Consider the following 20,918-nt stretch of genomic DNA (forward strand, 5'->3'; position numbering starts at 1 on the left):
TCCGTGTCGTCGGGGTCACCTGAGATGAAGGAGGAGGGAAAAATAAAAACAGCCGCTGTGACTGAAGTCTGACTGAAGAAGGAAACAAAAATGAATTTGTCCTTCTGTTTTACTGCCTTCACCGAGAGGTTGATTTTTGATTTAAGTTTCATGTTTGTAGATCCATCAACACAGTCTGAGGTGAAAGACCTCTTTGATTTGTTTTGTGTGTATTTTTCATTTGTCAGTGATTTGACTGACCAGCTGTGAGGTTGACCACGGACGCCGTTCCTGCAGTGATTGCGTCCACCTGTGAGTGGATCTCATGTTTGGATTCATCCATCTTGTTCTGGATCCAGACCTTGGACGCCTGTGTAGAAGCAGGAACACGAGTTCATCCTCCTTCATGGTTAACTTCATGATCAACAGTTATAACAGGTGTCAACAGTACCATGTCCTGGCCCAGAGGGGGCAGGCTGTCAACCTCCCCGAGGTCAATCTGGGCTTTCTGCACTGCCTGCATGCTGGTGTTGATGGTTCCCATCAGAGCCTGTTGGGCCGAGCTCTGCAGGAAATGTAGTTAATCTGTATTTCATTAAGATTTCTGAACCATGATGTCAACACATCGACCAAACTACAGGAGGTGCTGGTTTTACTTTTTTTTAACTATTAAGTCCTTACACCATGGGACTGATTTCAATGTCCTGAAAGTTGTTTTTTTTTCAATCACTATAAAATATTATTTCATCTATAATTAAAAAAAACATGATTAAAAATACAACATACCATAACAACTGCATTTTTTCAAATTTCCAGTTTTTTTTGGCAGCATGTAATGGCCGACTCAAAATTGAACAATTTAACAGTACAATGAAACAGTACTGTTGTTCATGCAGTAGTTGGACTTGAACATGGGTCCAGGCAGAGAAGCTCCGCCTCTGTCTGGACCACAGCACCTCAGCACTGCCTTCATGTCATATTGATAAGAAACTACATGTATAATTCAGATGTAGACTCTGTCCAGAGGCAACAGAACCCTGTCCGTGGTGTAGATTATTAAACCGACACTCCAGCTCTGACGTTGTTAACACGATGGAGCTGCAGCACAAACACGTGAACATCGACGTTCACGTCATCTGTAAAAATAAATAAATAAATAAATCCCTGTCCAGTAAATCTGCTTCAGCTCGGCGTTGGCCTGAGGTCGTCGTTCAGACTGACCAGGACAATCGAGTTAGACGAGGAGCATGTTGGAACAATCAGATGTAATTAGAAGAACCTGGAGAGACGCCGCGGTACGAACAGCTCCGCAGAAAATATAATTAACGTTTCAAGATCGTCTGTTTGAGCAGAACCAAACACTGTGTGCATTTGTCATTCTGCCGTTCAAGACACAATCATGGAGGAGAGTCCAGCGTTCTCCAGACTCAACTGCATTTGCATCTTCACATTATTTGCATAAAACCCCCCACAGATCCACAGGAGGAAAACTAATCTTTGTCCTCCAGCTTTTACGACCAGTCCTTCTCACCTCTCCGGAGGCGGGCTCCACGGCCTTCAGCAGGTCGGACACGGCTCCGGCCAGCGTCCTGGCAGCCTTCATCAGGTCATTTCCTCCTCCCACATCGTCCTCCATCAGTGCGGCCAGCAGCTTCACGCCCTTCGACATCTCCGTCAGGTTGGAGGAGATGGTGGTGATGGCGCAGCCCACTGCCGTGTAGTCCGTGTCGTCGGGGTCACCTGAGATGAAGGAGGAGGGAAAAATAAAAACAGCCGCTGTGACTGAAGTCTGACTGAAGAAGGAAACAAAAATGAATTTGTCCTTCTGTTTTACTGCCTTCACCGAGAGGTTGATTTTTGATTTAAGTTTCATGTTTGTAGATCCATCAACACAGTCTGAGGTGAAAGACCTCTTTGATTTGTTTTGTGTGTATTTTTCATTTGTCAGTGATTTGACTGACCAGCTGTGAGGTTGACCACGGACGCCGTTCCTGCAGTGATTGCGTCCACCTGTGAGTGGATCTCATGTTTGGATTCATCCATCTTGTTCTGGATCCAGACCTTGGACGCCTGTGTAGAAGCAGGAACACGAGTTCATCCTCCTTCATGGTTAACTTCATGATCAACAGTTATAACAGGTGTCAACAGTACCATGTCCTGGCCCAGAGGGGGCAGGCTGTCAACCTCCCCGAGGTCAATCTGGGCTTTCTGCACTGCCTGCATGCTGGTGTTGATGGTTCCCATCAGAGCCTGTTGGGCCGAGCTCTGCAGGAAAACAACACAAAATAAATCAGGTTTTTTTCTTTATATTTAAGAGGAAAATGTGACGATGAAGTGCAGTGCCGACCCTACCAGCGGGGGCATGTGTCCTCGGTGCATCTGACCCATGGTGATCTGCTGCTGTGGTGCTGGCATGCTGCCCATGCTGAGTGACTCTGTGCCGATGGAGCCGGAGCGGATCACCCCCGGCAGCGCCACAGAGCCGTGCTCCGCCCGACCCACGCGGTTAAACTGCTGCTGAAGGATCGTTGACCTGCGGGTCACCGACAGACACAAAGGTCAAACTGGATCACCAAATATCTAGGGATGGATGTTCCTAACCAGGTGTAAACAGTGAGTCGTCCACACAAAAACATCAGTTTAACAAACTTTTTTTTTCTAACAAAATGTATTTAATTTATTTAAGAATAAATAAGTAAAAAACACTGTTTCTTTATGTTGAAAATGCCTGAAGACGTGCAGAAATAAAACCTGTGTGTCACGATTAAAGTAAAGAGGAGGAAAATCTGCCAATAATCTTTGGGCTGAAAACCAATATAAATCGAGGCTGAAACGATCAGAGTTACACAGTGTAGATAAAAAGTTCACAGACAGGAAATGTTCTGAAGTCCTGGTCGGCTCAGAGCGGCAACATTTTCCTCACAGGACGATTATCTCTGAGGATAAAGTTCAGCCACGAAGTGAAATGAAATGAAGCGAGAGACGATGAAAGTGTGAGTTTGGGCTCCAGGTCAGAGAGAGGAGGAAATGAAGAGAAGAGGACTGGACTGGACTGGACTGGACTGGACTGGACTGAAGACTGGACTGGACTGGACTGAAGACTGGACTGAACTGGACTGGACTGGACTGAACTGGACGATTGACAGAAGTGATCTGTACTGGACTGGGCTGGAATGGACTGAACTGAACGGAACTGGACGGGACTGGACTGGACTGGACTGGACTGATACTGGGTTTACAATAACTGTGTGGCCCTGATGCTGTTACTGCTGCTGCCACTTTAATCATTACATTCAGACTGTACTGGATCGTTGCTCGGTTGCTCGTTGACACTGACATACTTTTTAGGAGACACCGATTCCTCCAGCATGGTGGACTCCTCGTCACCTTCCATCCCAAAACGATCTTTACTCTGCTTCTGCAGGAAGGAAACGTGTGTCACAGATGTTCATGTCAAAGTGCAGGGATAAGTATTTATTTATTCAAATCTATTCACGCAGCAAAAAACTGAAGTCAGTCCTAATACCATGCAGAAGAAATCCACTCAGACTGAATGACCTGTTGATGTTGATTAACTGTGAAAATAATCATTAGTGACTGGATACTAAAAACCAGCTGTTGCTGCACTGAAGCAGAACGAACAAAGAGTTTATAGAGCAGAACGAACGAAGAGTTTATAGATAAATATATATATATATGAACTGTATTTGTTGTGTTCATTCAAGGTCGACGACACAAACTCAGTTCTCACCTTTTTCAAGATGATGTCGATGTAACCAGCGATCAGCTGAGAGATCTGCTCCCCTTCAGTGGTCTGCACCGAGTAATAACTCTCCTGGTATTCACCAAAATCCTACAAACACACGTACAAGTACACGGGTAAGATCATAACAACACACACAAAAGACTCTTATGGTTTAACCTAAGCCTGTACCATCAACCCTCTGATGGTTAAACCCTGAGAGTCTTATTCTGCAGCCGATCTCTATTTCTGATTTTTTTCATTATTTACATTTTTTAACAGCACATACACAGTATAAGATGTCCTAATTAACAGTCACTAATTAACTAAGATGTGAGCCTGACATCGTTCTGGACGATTGACAAACTTCATATGAAATCCCGACCTACCAGAGTGAAGCTCTTGGGCGACGCCGCCCACCTCTTCACGGTGGTGAGCGGCCACTCCTGCACCACATCTTTGGTCTTCTCGTCCACTCTCATCACCGACTCTTTGGTGATGCCCAGCAGTCGTGGCACCAGCTTGTTTTTACTCTTCATCTTTTCCTACAAACAAAGAAGTTTCTCCAAGACTTCAGGGGAAAATCATTTATATCAATTCAAAAATTAAACTTCACTTTTGTCCTTCAGTTCAGATATATAATATAAATTGATCATGATCCTAGAAAAATTAGAAATAAAATGACTATAAACAAAAGCAGGCCCTACGTCTAACGACTTTTAATTATTAATTATATTATTTGCCGAGCCACAACGTGACTAATTGGTTAGTTTTACAGGATTAGTTTCAACCTCCCCCAAAAAAGGATTAAATGTTGGAAGACGAAGAATAAATGTCTGAGCAGCGACAGTATTGACTGAACCTTTGGACCTGGTTCAATCTGAGCGTTTCATTTTAAAGTTATGAGGTTATTTTTCTTCTAATTTAATGACTTCTCTTCGTCAAACTCTAAACATTGATCTGTTCAGAGATTCACTAATTAACAGAGTGGAAAAACACACTTTTCTCCACGGCACATCATTAAAGGTGAGGTCTGTATCGAGAGCTCGTCTCTCTGTCAACAAACCTCATGAAAACCTCACGGCGTTTTCACCTGAACCTGAACCGACGGACAGAATGTGATGGACCGAGAAGACGAGCTCTGAAAAACCAAGGTGGCCTCCAGGGCCGAGGCTGGGATTTTTTTTTCCGGGGGGAATATCTTGAGGTAGGCCTCCAGGGCCGAGGCTGGGATTTTTTTCTTTTCGGGGGGTATATTTTGAGGTAGTGATGAAGAGGTGTAAATAAAGACCACAGACTAAAACCCTGTGTGTGTTTTAGTCTGACAGGAATGAAGAGAGAACGGAGTCGGAACTTAACGGCAAGTGAAGACCTTAATTAGGCCGGATTAGCCCCAGTTTAATGAGAACTTTCTACAAACTGTGAAGCTGTAGCTGCTTTAATCCTACGACGGCCGACAGTCAATTACGCCGTGAAAGACTCCTGTCCTCAAACTACGACCTGAGTTGATCTCATTTCCGAGCGGAACACGGCACTAAACTCAGAACAAGTTACAACTGGAGAGCAATTTATCAGCGCAGACAGGAACGCTTCCCATGACTTCATACAGGACGTGTCCACAGCTACTGTGGGGTGGGAGAGGGGGGGAGGGGGTTACCTGTCATCGCCATCTGCAGGTACTAACACTAAAGGTCAGCCTATTGTTTCCCATCAGGAGTCCAACCTCAGGTTAGACCCAGATTAAATAATCTCCACAGACAACAGCAGCAGAAAAACCCTCAGTGACCCAGATTAAATAATCTCCACAGACAGACCAACGGGAGGAAGTGACATCTATGATACGGACGTTGGTTTTTTTCACGACGACATCATCACATCCTCCCGTTTTATAAAACGTAATAATAGATCTTTGTACAGAAACTGTTAAAAATGAAACGTATCAGCAAAGTTAGAGTCAGAGACGACGTCGACAGACGTGTTGGACCGTTTCCTTTTTATCACACGTATCTTCAGAGAAGTGGTTGAGGTTAATATTTCATTTTTTCACATTTCGTCCACCTGCTGCTCTGTGCCTTTAACCTTTTCCTCCAGTGAACACCGAGTTCACAGAACAGATTTCACGCCTTGCAGATTAAAGACAGCGACTACAGTTCAACTGACGGCTGCATTTTTTCTTTTTTCTTCTGAATGATGAAAAGAATTTAAGGAGCAAAGGGATCGGACTGTTTCCTTTTTTCTACTTTGAGGTAGAATTATCTTTTCTTTGAATGAAACGTCTCAACAAAGATAAACTCGAGGTTTTTGTCTTTTTTTTTTTAACTCACCTTCACCAGGAAGAAAGAGACGCCGTACGTCCGCAGGGACCGAGCCAACTTCACGTACTTCACTTTGGCTTCAATCTCTGTCATTTCACCACAGTTTTTGTGCTCCTGTGGATGACGTTACACATAACTTAATCTGTCAGATTATCTGGGATTATGAATTATAAACATAAAAAAGAAAATGAACGCACCTGAAATACTTTCTTCTCTGCTCCTCTTTGTTTTATGTATTCTTTGGGAAGAAACTCCTTCAGGCTGAAAGAAAAAAATAAATAAAACTCCTTCAGGCTGAAAGAAAAAAAAATAAAACAAAGAGATTCAGAGATATAAAATGTTTTTTTTTTTTTTATACACAGATTTGAAGACATGAAGAAAATGCAGCTGACAGACAGACAGAAACTTACTCCAAGAATCCAGGTTTGTGTTTGTGCTCTATGTGTGGTCCAAACTGGATCTGGGCCTGAATGCCTCCAAACTCACAGGCCTTGTCGAAGGACACCGGATGTGAACCGTTCAGGATGTCGTCTCGAGCCTGAAGAGCAAAAAGAAAAAAACTGTTGAGCGAAAAAATAATCAAATAAATATGGTCTGAACCGTGTGGAGGCTGGTCGTAACGACAGACCTGGACGTAAAGCAGGTTGAGTTGGACCGGGTCCCGAGAGTCGACGTTCTGGTCCGAGTAGAAGAACTTACGTCTGAGCAAAAGTGTCTCGTTCTCATCCACTCCCTGTTCCCTGAACGTCCGGCTGTGGTCGAGCCAGTTCACTGCCAACACAACCGTAGTTTAACATCATCGAACTTCAACCGCCCCGCGCTGTAACTGTTACTGCTGCTGTTACTGCTGCTGTTACTGCTGCTGCTGTTACTGCTGCTGCTGCTACTGCTGCTGCTGTTGCTGCTGCTGCTGTTGCTGCTGCTGCTGCTGCTGCTGCTGTTACTGCTGCTGCTGCTACTGCTGCTGCTGTTACTGCTGCTGCTGCTGCTGTTGCTGCTGCTGCTGTTACTGCTGCTGCTGCTGCTGTTGCTGCTGCTGCTGTAACTGCTGCTGCTGCTGCTGTTACTGCTGCTGCTTCGTTATCTGTTGACTCACAGTCATCGTCCGTGTGTAGTTTGGCCTTCAGTTTCTCCATCTTCCTCTCGTCCCGCAGCAGTGTCCTGTCCTTCTTCAGCGTTCCCATTCCATCGTCCCTCTTCTCCTCCACAGTCTCCTGGATCAGAGAGTACTCCTCGTAGTTGGTGATGCCTGGAAACAAGTTGGAAAAAAGGGTTAAAAAGAGTTAACAGTGTAATAGTGACAGCAGAGGACGGACGGACGGACGGCTTGGTGTCGGTCAGCTCTCAGCTCTGAACATGAAGTCGGAGTGAACCACCGTACCTATTCTACTGCAGATGGTCACCAGCAGCTCTCCCACTGTTTTGGAATCATCCACCATGATGGTTTTCACGGCTCCATCCAACATTTTGATTTTCTGTGGTCTCTGTTTCTTCTTGTATTCCAGGACGTCCTGGAAGGACAAGAAACGTTGACAAAAACAGGAAACAACGGCTTCAGAAATATTAAAGAGGCGACTTTAAGGTGTGTGCTGCACAACCAGCTTTTCTTGTATTCCCAGAGACAGAGACAGGGACGGAGACAGAGACGGAGAAAGAGACGGAGACGGAGACGGAGCTTCATATGAACATCAGGAATCAAAGCTTCAGCCGTTCACACACCACAGCTGAGAGAAACTCTGCTTCAAACAGTTTTAGTTGAAGTTTCCTTTCATGTCCACATTTTCACCAAATCCAATTTTACACTTGTTTTTTTTTTTTTCTTCTTCTTTAAACTATCGTGCGTGTGTTGATTTACATCTGACTGATATTAAACGTCACCTTCGTCCCACAGATGTTTCCTCGACTTTGGAGGAATTATAAACTTTAAAACATAAATGTTTTGTTTTACTTTCATTTCCTCCGTCACTGAAAAGATCCCAGTGAAGTAAACCTTCAGATAGAAAACACGACAGTGTGGTTCCAGAACCATCTGGGCTCAGACGCTGAAGTCCATGTTGTCGTAACATCGTATGATCACAGACCGTGCGGTCGGTCAGCTCAAGGCGGTTCTGGTCATACGTTTATCTGGGTCAGTATTTTTCATACATATTTTTTTGACACACACACACAGTCTCCCACAGCGGGTGACTGTGTGTGTGTGTGTTCCAGAAGGTTCCAGGTCAGCACGTCTCTCCTCAGGGTTTCAGCTACAGTGACTTTGTCAAATGCTCATTTCGACCTTTGACCTCGTTCTTCCGAGAGAAACCCTCGTCTCCCCGGGAGCGTCACTTCATTCACAGAGTTTTCAGAAGCGTGTGCTGTCAGTGCCGTTATATTTACCCCGTTACGGAGCATGTAGTAGTCCAGTGTCCGTCCAGACTCCAGCCAGATGCCTTTTCGCGGGTCTTCATCGGACAGGAATAGACCGTAGTCTGAGGCTGGAGCAGCGAGGAGAATCATCAGCATTTATTTATACAGATCTAGATTCCACTGATGTACAGAGTGTCGGGGCTGTGTGTGTGTGTCTGTGTGTGTGTGTGTGTGTGTGTGTGTGTGGGGGGGGGTAAGAACATCCAGTCCTGATGACATGTTTTCATCAAAGTCAGCAACAAAAAATCATAGAACTGATGTAATAACGCAAAAAAAAACTCATCAGTTCCAGAGTTTGTTTTCTGCATCAAAATGACATAGTTCCAGAGTTTGTTTTCTGCATCAATATAACATTTTTCCAGAGTTTGTTTTCTGCATCAAAATAACATTTATATTTGGCTCCAAACTTTATATATATTTTATTATAATCTGCTATAAAAGTTTATATTCTGTAGCATTTTAGTGCTTTTTCTTTTTGGTCACATGTTTCAGTTTCTCTTCATTAAATAATTCTATATTTTTTTAGTCGTGTAACTTGACTACTGCAGTATCGGACTTCAATTGTCACGAGTGTAAATTGCACCCTCTTGTGGCCAGAGGCAATAAAGGATACATTTTTGGCTTCTGAATACAAGTCGCAGGACAAGCCAAACTAATAAAAAAGTCATATTTTTCCTAATCCTAATGTAGATGAGCAGTGGACCTCTCACCCTGTCCAGTCTGAGCCTCGGGGACTCTCTCTCTGATGATCCGACAGGCGTCGTAAACGGCCGTCGAGGGCTCGAACTGCATCGTTTTCACAACGTTGCATTGGCGAATGCAGATTTTTAAAGACAACGCCACCATCTTGGCAGGCGGTGTGGAAGGGTCTGTGGGTAAACCTGCAAAAAGGTCAGAGGTCAGAGGTCAGGTTGGGTCATCTTTACAAAAACAACACATTTAATCACGTGATTCTCTGTTCCCTCTCTGAAGAAAGATTGGCTACAGTGATGTGAAGATCCAGTGAGGCTGAATGACTTGGCTTGTTGGTGGATAGTTTAAAAAAGAAAAAAAAGAAAATGTAAAGTACCAGTGCAAAACAGAGCGGTCACAGTCCTGGTACAATACCAGAGACACAACGGACCAGATGATGGAATTCTGAGGAAAAAAAGTCTGAGAATGTTGGCTTTAACTGCAGTAACTCTACTGTGAGACAGAGGTTAGTGATTCTAAACATCATTAACACTGAACTCAGATCAGTTGAGTGTGCACAGTCAGGCTGTTGTCACGCATCACAAAAAAAACACAAAAAAAAGACTGCAGCATCGAGCAAGTCATCCCTTTATATAAAACCCGCCCATCTGCCCCCTGCTGGAGACGAAGGAAAGAGTCCGAATAAACACGACCGTACGAGCTTGAACCAACATCCAGCTGGAGCTAATGTCAGAGACAACAATCGCTCTGAATGACAAACAGAGAAAACATGTCCGTTTTTCATCAACGTGTTACAAACATATAGTTCTTATTTATGATAAAACGAAACAAATGAAAAGCAGCGTGAGGTTGTGAAAACGTGTTGAACGGACACAGAGCTCAGAGCTGAGTGAAGGTTTACGGTTCTTTGAGGACATGTTCAGCTCTGACCCAGTCCTTACACTAAGACCGAGGCTGACACGTGTTCTCAGGACGGGGGAAAAGGCAGTAAAGAGATTTTCAGCTGTAACTCAGGGCCAGCTGCTGAGCACAGGAGAGAATTTAAAATTTTGGATTTTCTGCTGTTGAAATGTGTCATTTTTTCCCACTCTGATTCAAAGTGTTAGACTAGAAGTTTAAAAAATGTGTCATTAAAATATGATGTCACAGGGCTGTACAGTTTCTGTTGGAAAACACTATGAAAACAGCACCACCTGCAGGGCTGGGGGGTGCAGTTAAAGGCATATCTGAGTTTGTGAACAGAGCTGTTGTATCGCAAAGAAACTAAAGATAGGAAAAAAAAAAAAAAAAAAGTGAGAGTTCCCAGCACAGGAACTCCTGTCTGCGTTCAATGGAAACACTGATCTTCTCTGTGCTGGACAGAGGTGAAAGGTCAGAGGTCACTGCAGGTCGTGGCTGAGGGACAGAGGCAGCCCCTCTTCTTCTTCGCTGCCTTCTGACCCTGACTCTGACATTCAGAATCTGGTTCCTATGTGAGATGTGTTCACACACAGGAGTGAAGGTGTTTGTTCGGCTCCTCACGCTGCTGAAGCCGTCGGTGCTAATACGACACCGCGGAAATGATTATACAACCATGGATTCAACACTAACGGAGCTGCAGAATTTATCTGTCCAGACACAAGGGGGGGGTGGAGGGGGGGTTATAGCTGCTAACTTCTCTCTTATTGCCCCATACTTTCTCTCGAGGTCAAGAATCTCAGCAAACCTCCTGATGACTGAGGTTGGAGCGAAGACGTTCACCGTCAGGTCCTGTTGTCATTTAGGAAGCTGGAAGTAGGAAGGAAGGAAGGAAGGAGGGAAGGAAGGAAGGAGGGAAGGAAGGAAGGAGGGAAGGAAGGAAGGAAGGAAGGAAGGAAGGAAGTAGACAGGAAGAAGTCACTCGTACCACAGAAGATATTCCATAAAATAGAAAACACAAATGGCAGTGCTGGGGATTTTTCATCTTTTTTTTTTTAAATTCACATTCCACAACATCATCATTGGTTTGAAGTTCTGGCTGCAGTTTTATTTATTTCCTCCTACTGTCCTCTTTTCTCTTCGTCTATATTTAATCTCAGACCAGAACCTGAGCGATGCTGACTCACCTCCACAAACTATAATAGATATATTTTACATTTCAATCTCTGCTACAGCAAATCCTCAGACTCACAGATGAGTCAACAGGAAGAGGCAAACAGGAAGGAAGACGAGGTGAAGACTGAGTCCAATTAACTCATGGTCAAGATTTGACAGAAGATCAGAAACTGCTCAGAAAAAAATAAAATAAATCTGAATCAACGACCAGATATTTAGTCAGACGTGAATGAGGAAAAACTGAAGTGATTCCCAGCAGTGACCACGGCAGCAGTAATCTGGTCTACGACCCCCTGCTGACCCCTCTCCTGCTCGTCCGCCCCGGCTGGTAAACACTTCAGCTGCAGCTCCCGTGTTTGTCTGAATGTTTGAATCTCCTGGATTCTCTGCTTCATGAGACCAAACAGCTCCTCCACCTGCTGCACCGGCAGGAAGTTGATTTACCAGCTCCACGTCTGCAGCTGAAGCCGCCGTCACGTCAACGTGGGGAATATTATTATAGAACTGATGGGTAATAATACTACAAATACTACTACTACTACTGCTAATACTACAAATACTACTACTACTGCTGCTGCTGCTACTACTACTACTACTACTGCTGCTACTACTTATAATAATAATAATAATAATAATAATAATTCTATTCTTGAATTTTTAATATAGAAGTGTAGAATCACAGACCTGCCACGATGAGACATGACGTACTGTAACCACAGGAACTTGTTCCAGTTCCATCAACAGTACCAGCCCTGTATGTAATCTCACCACAAGGATCAGAACACAAAGTGGACGAATGACAGACATTTTTTAGCTCTGAAAAAGTTCCTGGTTCAGAGAAGGAGAATCCACCGACTTTTAGAAGTCACACGGATCTGTCTGTGGGAGGAAACAATACATGTTTTTTTTATTTTTCATTTGATTGAATAAAATAAATCAAATTATTTCTACTGAATATTTCTGTATCAATGAGAGATAAATAAGATAAAAGAAAGCAGAGATTACAAATAAAAAACAACAACCTAACCGGCGTTGACGCTGCAGCCTGAAGGTCTGTTCTGAGACTCTTCATCATCCTGACAGTAAAAGAAGAGCTAATGCATGTACGATGTGTTCTGAGACACTGCAGTGATGAGGTCACAGCGAAAGCCGATACGACGGTTCTTTCACAACAACAGAGTCGCCAGGAGCAAAAGTGACGCGGTGCTCAGTGTGGCGTCTTGGAAGAGAACAGAATCACAGAAGACGACGACGACGACGACGACGACGACGACGACGTCTGAACGCAGAAAAGTCAGAATAACCACAGGCTAGACATGCAAAAAAAACAAAACAGACTCCATAGAACAAGAAGAAGAAAAGAAGCCAATGTTTTAGCAACGTGTGTGTGTGTGTGTGTGAAGGAGTCAATTTCATGTGGAGAAAACTGCCTGCCCTAAAAGTCAGACAAAAGCTGAGGAGATAAAAGGGAAAGGAGCGTCGACCCTGAAACACGCAGCTATTGTCCAACAGATCAATGAGGCAGAGCAGTGGCTGCTGGGAAAGATCGGACCCTGTGACAGTAACATGCCTTCAGTCAAATAGGCCAAACCCCGGTGGATGCTGGGACGGGACTACGATATATATTCAATATCTGGACAGAACAAATGGGTTCAGTTTCAACACCACGAGACTAACGAGCAGACGAACGAAGGAGGATAATTAGTCCATCTGCTCCGCTCGCTGTGGCTGTGAGCAGCGTCTCAGACGCCTGGTGCCTGGTGCCTGTACACGCCTGCCTCGGAAGCAGAGAGTCCTGGGTTCGAATCCCAGAGGAACCGCCTGCTTGACTGTTAATCCTCCTCTGTAAGAGCGTCTGCTAAATACATGAATGTAAAGGAAATTCAAGCGTATCGTCTTAGAGATAAACATAAATTCAAGTATGAAATGAAGGTAAATCGTAGCAATAACACGACCTGATCACAGAGCATCACAAAAAACTCCAATTAGCAAAAAAAAAAAAACACAGACAATGAATTTGAACTCAACAGAAATTCTTTTCCACCCACACGACACGATGACAAGTTTGAAATCATGAAGGTCGGACACAAAAAAAAAATCTATCCGACGGCGGAAACGACCTCCTAAATATTCCTTGGACAAATCAATGAACATTGTTCAAAGACTAATTTCCTCTGGGAAAATCCATCTTATAAATCCATCCGTCTTATAAATACTGCCGTTAAACAATATGAATTATTCTGGAAATCGCAGCCACTCTGTCAGGACTTGTCGATTTCATTACGTCTGACTAAGGGTGAGCGTTTTTGTACTCGCCACAGTCACAGGGTCTTCACACCAAAATGCAACACAGTTATTACATATAAACCCTTTTTTTTTGTCAACTTACCAAACAAACCCGGTGACAAACCTCCAGAAACCAAGTGTCAGTTTATCAGACACAAATGGAACTGATCTCACACACACACACTCAGACACACACACACTCAGTCACACATGAGCGAGCGGCGGAGGTTCAGGGTGAGGTCACCATCCAGCAGGCTAGACAGGGTGGCATCACGCAGGGCGGAGGTTAGAAGGTATTCACTCCAGAGACACAGGAAAACACAGCGCGAGTGAAAATGAAAAAGGCCTCTGGAACATTCCAGGCCGTCGGTGAAGATGCTGCTGAAGATGAAGCTCAAAAAAAAAAAAGTATTTCTATAAAGGACTGTCGGGAGTTCTTCTTTCAGCCTGGTTAGGTTTTCAACTCAATTCTATTTCAACGGTTTAAAAGAGAAAAAAAGATTTTAATAAAGACTTCAATCTGAGTTTATTTATTTAGTCTAACTAGTAGAGATCACATCGACTGGTTGAAACATTGAATCCAATTATTTACTAATAGTTCCATGGTGGTGGTTCGATGGTGCAGCGGTTATAACACCTGCTTTACGTACCAAAGGTCTTGGGTCAGAGCCCCAGAGGAGCCACATTATTATTACTGGCTGAGTCGTAGTTCTGAGACTAGAATCTGTAACTCAGATTACAAACCGTCATCTCCTCCAATCACAACAGTAACCTTTTCCTCCGACTCTGACAGAACTGTGTTGTCATAGTAACAGATAATAAATACTTTGTTTTAAGACCAGCACTTCACTGTTTGACAAAGAATCCTGTCAGTCTGTGATCTAACTGATTTTCCAGGCTGCTGAACTTTAGTCCATTTATTCTGAAGACGTTCACAGAACAAACAAAGGACAAAGAGACAAACCTGATCAGTCTGTCCTCAGCTGCACTGAAGGAGTCAACAAACACCACCTGAAACCTGTTCCTGTTCTAATGTGTCGTCAACACTGGTGAAAGGAATCAACTTTGTCCCATAAAGACTTCAAGTACAAACAACACATTAAAGTCAAGGAAATCAATGAAACCAACCAACGTGCTGAAGATTCACATGATCTTCCTTTGGCTTCAAACAACGATTGGTGAGAGATTGTGGTCAGAAGTCTGACCATGAGACCAGGGTTTGGTCTAATCCATTTACACGTCCACTGCATTCTGAAACAACGACGCCTTTTTTTTTAAGGAAATGTATCCATGTGGAGCATCACATGCTACAGGAAAGGTCGTGATCGTGACCTTTTAACATGAGCCACGGGTTCAAATTCAAGTATAAAAAAAAAAGCAAGAAATGACCAGTTCAGAGTAAACACACAGAGGTGTAATCTGAGGGTAAAAGTGAGGGGCGGGATCCAGTGGGTGACATTGATTTAAACAGTAAACGGGCTGTGACACCGTACAGTACCGGACACCGCGGTCTGATCGCTGCAGACGGCACAGCCTCACTTCCTGTCAGAGACAGGTGATTCACTGACTGTACCGTCCACGGCAAATCACCGCCGTCCAGTAAAATACCTACAGACGGAAAGAATGGAGGGTCAGGGTAAAAGGTCGATTGAAAAGAAAGTTAAAGTATAAAACGAGTACAAGAAGATAATAAATGACGCTAAGAAACAAACAAACAAACAACAAGAGTTTTTTTCACCAAGACTTCTATGGAATTCTTCCAGGAAAAGCATCAAACTATTTTTGGATCATTTTAAGCAGCATGTCCAAGTGTGACATGGTGACATGAGGGACTTGTTTCAGAAATGCCTAACAGTGAAATCACATCCTGGACTGGATCTGAAAAGTTCCAGGAACAGGCAGTGGAGTGAGAGAGCCGTCTGTCAGCGCGTCTTCTGGAAGTGAACGTACGACGCTGCTGACTCATCATCACTGACTGTTGACTAAGTCATTCCTCAACATCTGCTCATCTGAGACAGATGCGACGCTGCCGTCACGGTGGCTCTGATGAAGTCAGCGTTAACCACACGGCTGCAGATCCTGTGAACTCTACTCTACATTCCTTTTGTGCAGCATCATTTGGTTGGTTTCAAGTGACGGCACAGGCTTCACTCAAAGGCATTTAAAATGACATGTAAATGTCAGTTATGTAAATGAAGACACCGGGACTGTAGAACTGAAGAGATATATTTGATCATTTTGCCAAGAGAGCCTCCTACATCGCAATTTATAAATAAATTATACAGAAAAAGAAGCTCATCTTCATTCAACGCTTTAGTCATTTTCACTGATCCAGTCTTGACAACAGTCGTCCATCCACAGACTGGACATGGACAATGACTTGTGGGTTTTGGCCACTGGTATGTTAGCGTAAGATTTCCAAACTTCTTTGAGCAACAACATGATATTTCACATGAGAAAAGTCTGACCGCGACTGACAAACACGATGTCACAAAAATATACGTAATCAAACACAACTATCACTCACTCACGTCCTGTTTAGTTGAACACAACACCATGATACATGCAGGAATTCAAGAAAGAGAGTGAAGCACTTTAACAGCTCTGCTGCCACCTAATGGTGCGTGTGTTTATCTGTTCTGTCCTTAACCATCATAGATGAAAAGACAACTAAATTAAATGACATTTTTCAGACCAAATGATGGGGTAAATGATCACGGTTCACCTGGAGAGCTGTCACGGTGTAGCAGTGAGTGTGCTGCGGAACAACTCACTGTAACACTGTAACAAAATCCAGAGTGTACCGAGTGGGAGTGACAGGGCTCAGATCCAAAGAAACCCACTCCCACTGTGTGGACGAGAGATGAATCTCAGCTCAAACAACGTTTATTTCTCTGGATCAAAATTTAATAACATGGGTGTAATGTTAGTAGTTTCTGCATCTCCTTCGATGTTTCCTCTGCTTGATGCATGCCAATGATTTGACCCTTCTCAAACAGACTAACATCTTTTCCACGACCACGGGATGTGTCTGTCCACATGGTTGTTGTAGGAAATGAGAAAACACTCATTGCACCAGTTGGGGTTAAATAACTTGTTGCCAGCTGAAAGATAATCACCCAGGCAGTAATTATCCAATAGGAGGCTCCTACCTATTTGCTTCGTTAAATCCAGGTGGCGACTTTTTTTTTTGGCCAGGCAGTGTATATACGTAGGTATAAATGTGTTGTTTTCCATGATTTCAAATTGGAGTTGAATACATTTTAAACCAGATAATATTGTCGACGTGGTTTAAGTCCATTAGATTAATCAACACGTCGCTGCAGGAGATGAAGCTGGAAACAGCGGCCGAGTGAGAGACGAACATTTGTTTGTTGTTGAGCGTAAACTGATTAACTGTTTGTTTTTGTTCTTTCTTCTCATTGAACCACAGACGAGGCCTAAATACTCCGTGTTAGCTTCAGGTTCAATGGACTGAGCTGGAAAATGTCTGTTCACTCAGGCCCACAGCAGAACAAGTGAGTTCATTAGAGAAACACACACACACACACACAGTTAACACTACAGATAGAAACAGTCGCGGCCGTTTGTCAACTGAAGCTTCTTCATCAACATTTCTCTTCCTGCGACCGTGGTTCGATTCTTACCTTATTGCTGAGGGAAACGCAGCCTGGACGTCTGCTGATCTTCACCACTGCAAAAGACAAAATGGTGGAGTTTTGAGACATGACGTATTTACACATGTGTGTGTGTTTATATACTTTATGTATATCCTACAAAGAGGTTTCCTCTGGCCGTGGCTGCTCAGATGGTTCTTACTGTAACAGTGAAGGTGATTGGAGGAAATATGAAGTAGCTGAGCAGAGAGAGAGGACATCAGCGCTGGTTAAGTGGATAAAATGCAAATTTCTATAACACGTACTGCAGAAATACAGCAGCGGTGTCAGAGTGGAGTTAATTCCATCCTGGTTATTCAGTGGCACAAAAAAAAAGAAAAAAAAAGACCAGAAATCCTCTTTATAAACCGGGCTTCACTGAAGAGAAAATACTGGTTTCCTGAAGAGACAACTGAATATTTTAGCAGTGAAAATAACACACTATGATGATGTGATAATTGATAATTCATACATAGGTTGAACTGATTGTTACCAGGTCACAAAAGAGGCACAAAGTCCAAAGAAGATGGTTTTTAACTTTAACTCTTAAAATAATAATCTCTAAATAAAAGCTGACCGACACCAGTCCATAAAAGTTTAAACTTTAAATAATGAATGTCAGGATTCTTTCTCACTGTTGGTGTAAGAAATCAATCCATTCCTTCTTATGAACGTTAGCTGGTGTTGTGTCTATTCTGAAGTTCTCTTTTGTCTTTTAAGAAAAGAAAAAAAAATGTAAGGGGGAAAACATTCCTCTATGAGAAACATGAAATGTCAAAGAGTCTTTAAAAATGGCTGTGTCTTAAAAAGAAAAAGAAAAGTCAAAACTTTAGGAAGCGTTCATGTCAAAGGTTTTGAGACCAAGGGCCGATCAACCACTGTGCAGCTGTGTTCAAAAAGTAAACATTGAACTGAACTTGAGTTTTTTGAGGGCCGATCAACCACTGTGCAGCTGTGATGTGTTCAAAAAGTAAACACTGAACTTGAGTTTTTTTTTTTTTTTACAGTTACATAAACAGTCTGAGAAACAAAATCACGTCTGCAGATTTGACAGAACTCATAAAAGCCTAGAATTATCCGGTACTTTTTATGAAAATAAAAGGTGCAACACAAACATGGAGCCAACATTTAGCTGCGGTTCACGTTTCAAAATATTCCGGACACATCTGACTGATCAATGGAACGACAGCCGTGGTATTTGACACCATGTAGTGAGGGATAAACTGTCCAGACTGCACACATGCTGTGGCTGAAACCGATGAGGGACATGAGTGATCGGAGGGAACAGCGCCACCACTGCTGGGGCTGCAGGTCCTCCCTCTGCCTCCAGGTTTTTCCTGACAATGCGGTCAAACCTGCACGCTCCACCGTGGTTGCCGTGAGCAATAACACGGCAGATATGCTAATGAGCTGCATGTAAAGTGTCCTCACACGGCCCAGGAAAATGAGAATCGAACCACCTGCAGCAGAGACAGTGCGGTGTTAGAGGCTTCGATCCAAACCCCTGCACTGTGATGAAGGCAAACGGAGTCTGTTGCTCCACGTTGACAACAACGATCTCCGTCCAGCGTCTAATTTTCTGCCGACTCATCCAATTCTCACCTTAGTTTAAGCTCAGGCACCGCGCGGTGGCAACCTGTCACCAAACGTCACCGAGGCGCTGACGTTGGCAGGTAGAGGCAGATGGTTTTAGGTTTCTTACTGGGAGGCAACAGATTCACACAATGACTCAGACTCCACTGAAAAGGTCAGAAATGTTCAGCTCTGCTGATGATGAGCCATTATGTCTTTTTCAGAACAAACACTTGGAGCCAAACGCAGTCACACAGGTTGTGTTTCTGTTTCCAATTAGATTCAACAAAAGCAACATGAAGCTATAAAAAGCAGAGGAGTTCATGTCAGAGACCGATTAAAATCCTATTTTCCTTCCAATGTGATTATGATTATTCTGAGGGACCAGATCTGGACAAGCATTACATCCAAAGACAAATGAATCTGGTTTTGTTTAACACGGAAGAACAACCAAGAACCGTGTGTGTCTGATGATGAACCTGACAGGGTTAGAGGGTGTTTTGGTTTTTGGTCTTTTTAATTCTTTACTTTAGACATGTCGCACTATTTGAGTCTTATAAGAAACTTTGGTCAATCTTCATACAAATCTTAAGATCTGTAGTAGTGACACAACGGACTCTGGACATTTTAACCCATTATAGGCTAAAAAAAAACGTACTACTCAACAAAGGGTGAAGAAAACAACAGAACAGAATTTGTTGATAATCTTTTTAATTTTCCTCCAAACCTACAGAAAACCAAACGAGTGTTCACAGATGGAACTCCCTGAAGAGTTGAAAATGATTTTTGCTGCAAACATCTGCTCTCTTTTAAGTCTAATGACCAAAGCTGTAATCTGGACTTCCACTACAACACTGTGATTAATAATTATCACTGCTTTAGAAATCTAGAGCCGTGTTTGATTGGACTCAGATGGTAATATCTTATCTTTTAAATCCAGTCCACTAGTAACAGAACATTTACCTCTAATGCTACAAAACACAAACCACAGGGAGGTATGTGACATCAGTGAGGTCTGTAAACTTTAATTACATTTTTATACGGCTTTTATAAACCCTAATCAGGGTCACAGGGGAGCAGCTCCATCTCAAACATCCAAATCATCCAACGTGTCTTCAGCAGATGTCTGACCATCTAAACCTGCGCTCTCTAACTGCAGCTCCGACCTGGTCACTCACCATCCGTCCAGCTCGTTCTCCTGCCACGTGGACCAACCATACGTCATAGCAGGTCTCACTACTGCCTTACAAACCTCTGCTTTCAACTTAGCTGGAATCGTTCTGTCACAAACTGACTGACTGACTCTCGTCTTCAGGTGTAGAAGTTTACCTTCTTATGGTGAGTTTAAAGATCATTTAAAAGAAAAAAGTCTCAGCATGTTCAGTATTCAAACAGGGAAGTGACTCTTTGAAAGAGTTCGTGCGGAGACAAAGAAATAAAACAAATCTAAAACAATGTTACAACAAGGATTTCCCGGGGTTTAAGCCTGGAGGACAATAAACACCAGAACCCAAATTACACAAAACCTCTTTGAGAGACCAAACCTTATCTGACGCGACTTAGGAGACGCAGGCATTCTTCTAATTCTTTCCCCCAGTTGCCCAAGGGGAGCTGCTCGGAGGAAGGTTGAAATAAACTCGCTCCAACACCCCTGGGGAGGGGGGGGGGTTGATGAAATTAATCACCAACATTAATTTTATTAACTTACATCAAATCTGTCAAATCGACAACCGAGTCGATTTGACAGATTTCGAGCCGAAAATCGAGCCGTAAAACGGTTGGTTCTCTGTACGAGGTGGAACACACGGGGGGGTGAGGGGGGGTGAGGGGGGGCACACGACTACTGGCCGTCTTTGAAAACACAATATGCCACTAGAGACTTCATTGTTCGTCTGTCCCGCAGTTTCATTAATCACACAAAGTGGAGGAGGACGGAGAGGGAGCAGTCAGACAATATGGTGCCGGGGAAACACCAAACTGCAGCTTCAAATATGAGACTTTAATAAATCTGCTCACTACGACACCTCAACGTCCAACAGGTCAAGATGGCCGCCGCGTCCAGACCCAGTCAGAGTGGACATGGACATGGTTGACTAAAGGAGGGCAGAAGGAGAGTTTGAATATTTGAGAATTAAAATTCTCTATATATTAGCATGATTTATCATTGGCTCCACTCAAAGGAATGGGGGGGGG

At 43.4% G+C, this 20,918-nt stretch overlaps 1 protein-coding gene across 1 annotated transcript in view; it reads right to left on the reverse strand.

Moving 5' to 3' along the window:
- Window positions 1-20,918, reverse strand: part of LOC103379362 (talin-2-like) — a 64,657-nt gene that overhangs the window by 28,806 nt on the left and 14,933 nt on the right. The window contains 16 exon segments of the mRNA XM_025055545.1: window positions 1,511-1,719; window positions 1,941-2,049; window positions 2,131-2,244; window positions 2,332-2,512; window positions 3,321-3,397; window positions 3,731-3,832; window positions 4,111-4,266; window positions 6,046-6,150; window positions 6,234-6,297; window positions 6,447-6,574; window positions 6,665-6,807; window positions 7,133-7,285; window positions 7,418-7,547; window positions 8,416-8,513; window positions 9,156-9,326; window positions 17,145-17,191. Coding sequence (XP_024911313.1) covers window positions 1,511-1,719; window positions 1,941-2,049; window positions 2,131-2,244; window positions 2,332-2,512; window positions 3,321-3,397; window positions 3,731-3,832; window positions 4,111-4,266; window positions 6,046-6,150; window positions 6,234-6,297; window positions 6,447-6,574; window positions 6,665-6,807; window positions 7,133-7,285; window positions 7,418-7,547; window positions 8,416-8,513; window positions 9,156-9,291 — 1,905 coding nt within the window. The 5' untranslated portion in view covers window positions 9,292-9,326; window positions 17,145-17,191.

The sequence above is a fragment of the Cynoglossus semilaevis genome, chromosome 5 (assembly GCF_000523025.1).
Source record: "Cynoglossus semilaevis isolate Cse_v1.0 chromosome 5, Cse_v1.0, whole genome shotgun sequence".
Taxonomy (NCBI): domain Eukaryota; kingdom Metazoa; phylum Chordata; class Actinopteri; order Pleuronectiformes; family Cynoglossidae; genus Cynoglossus; species Cynoglossus semilaevis.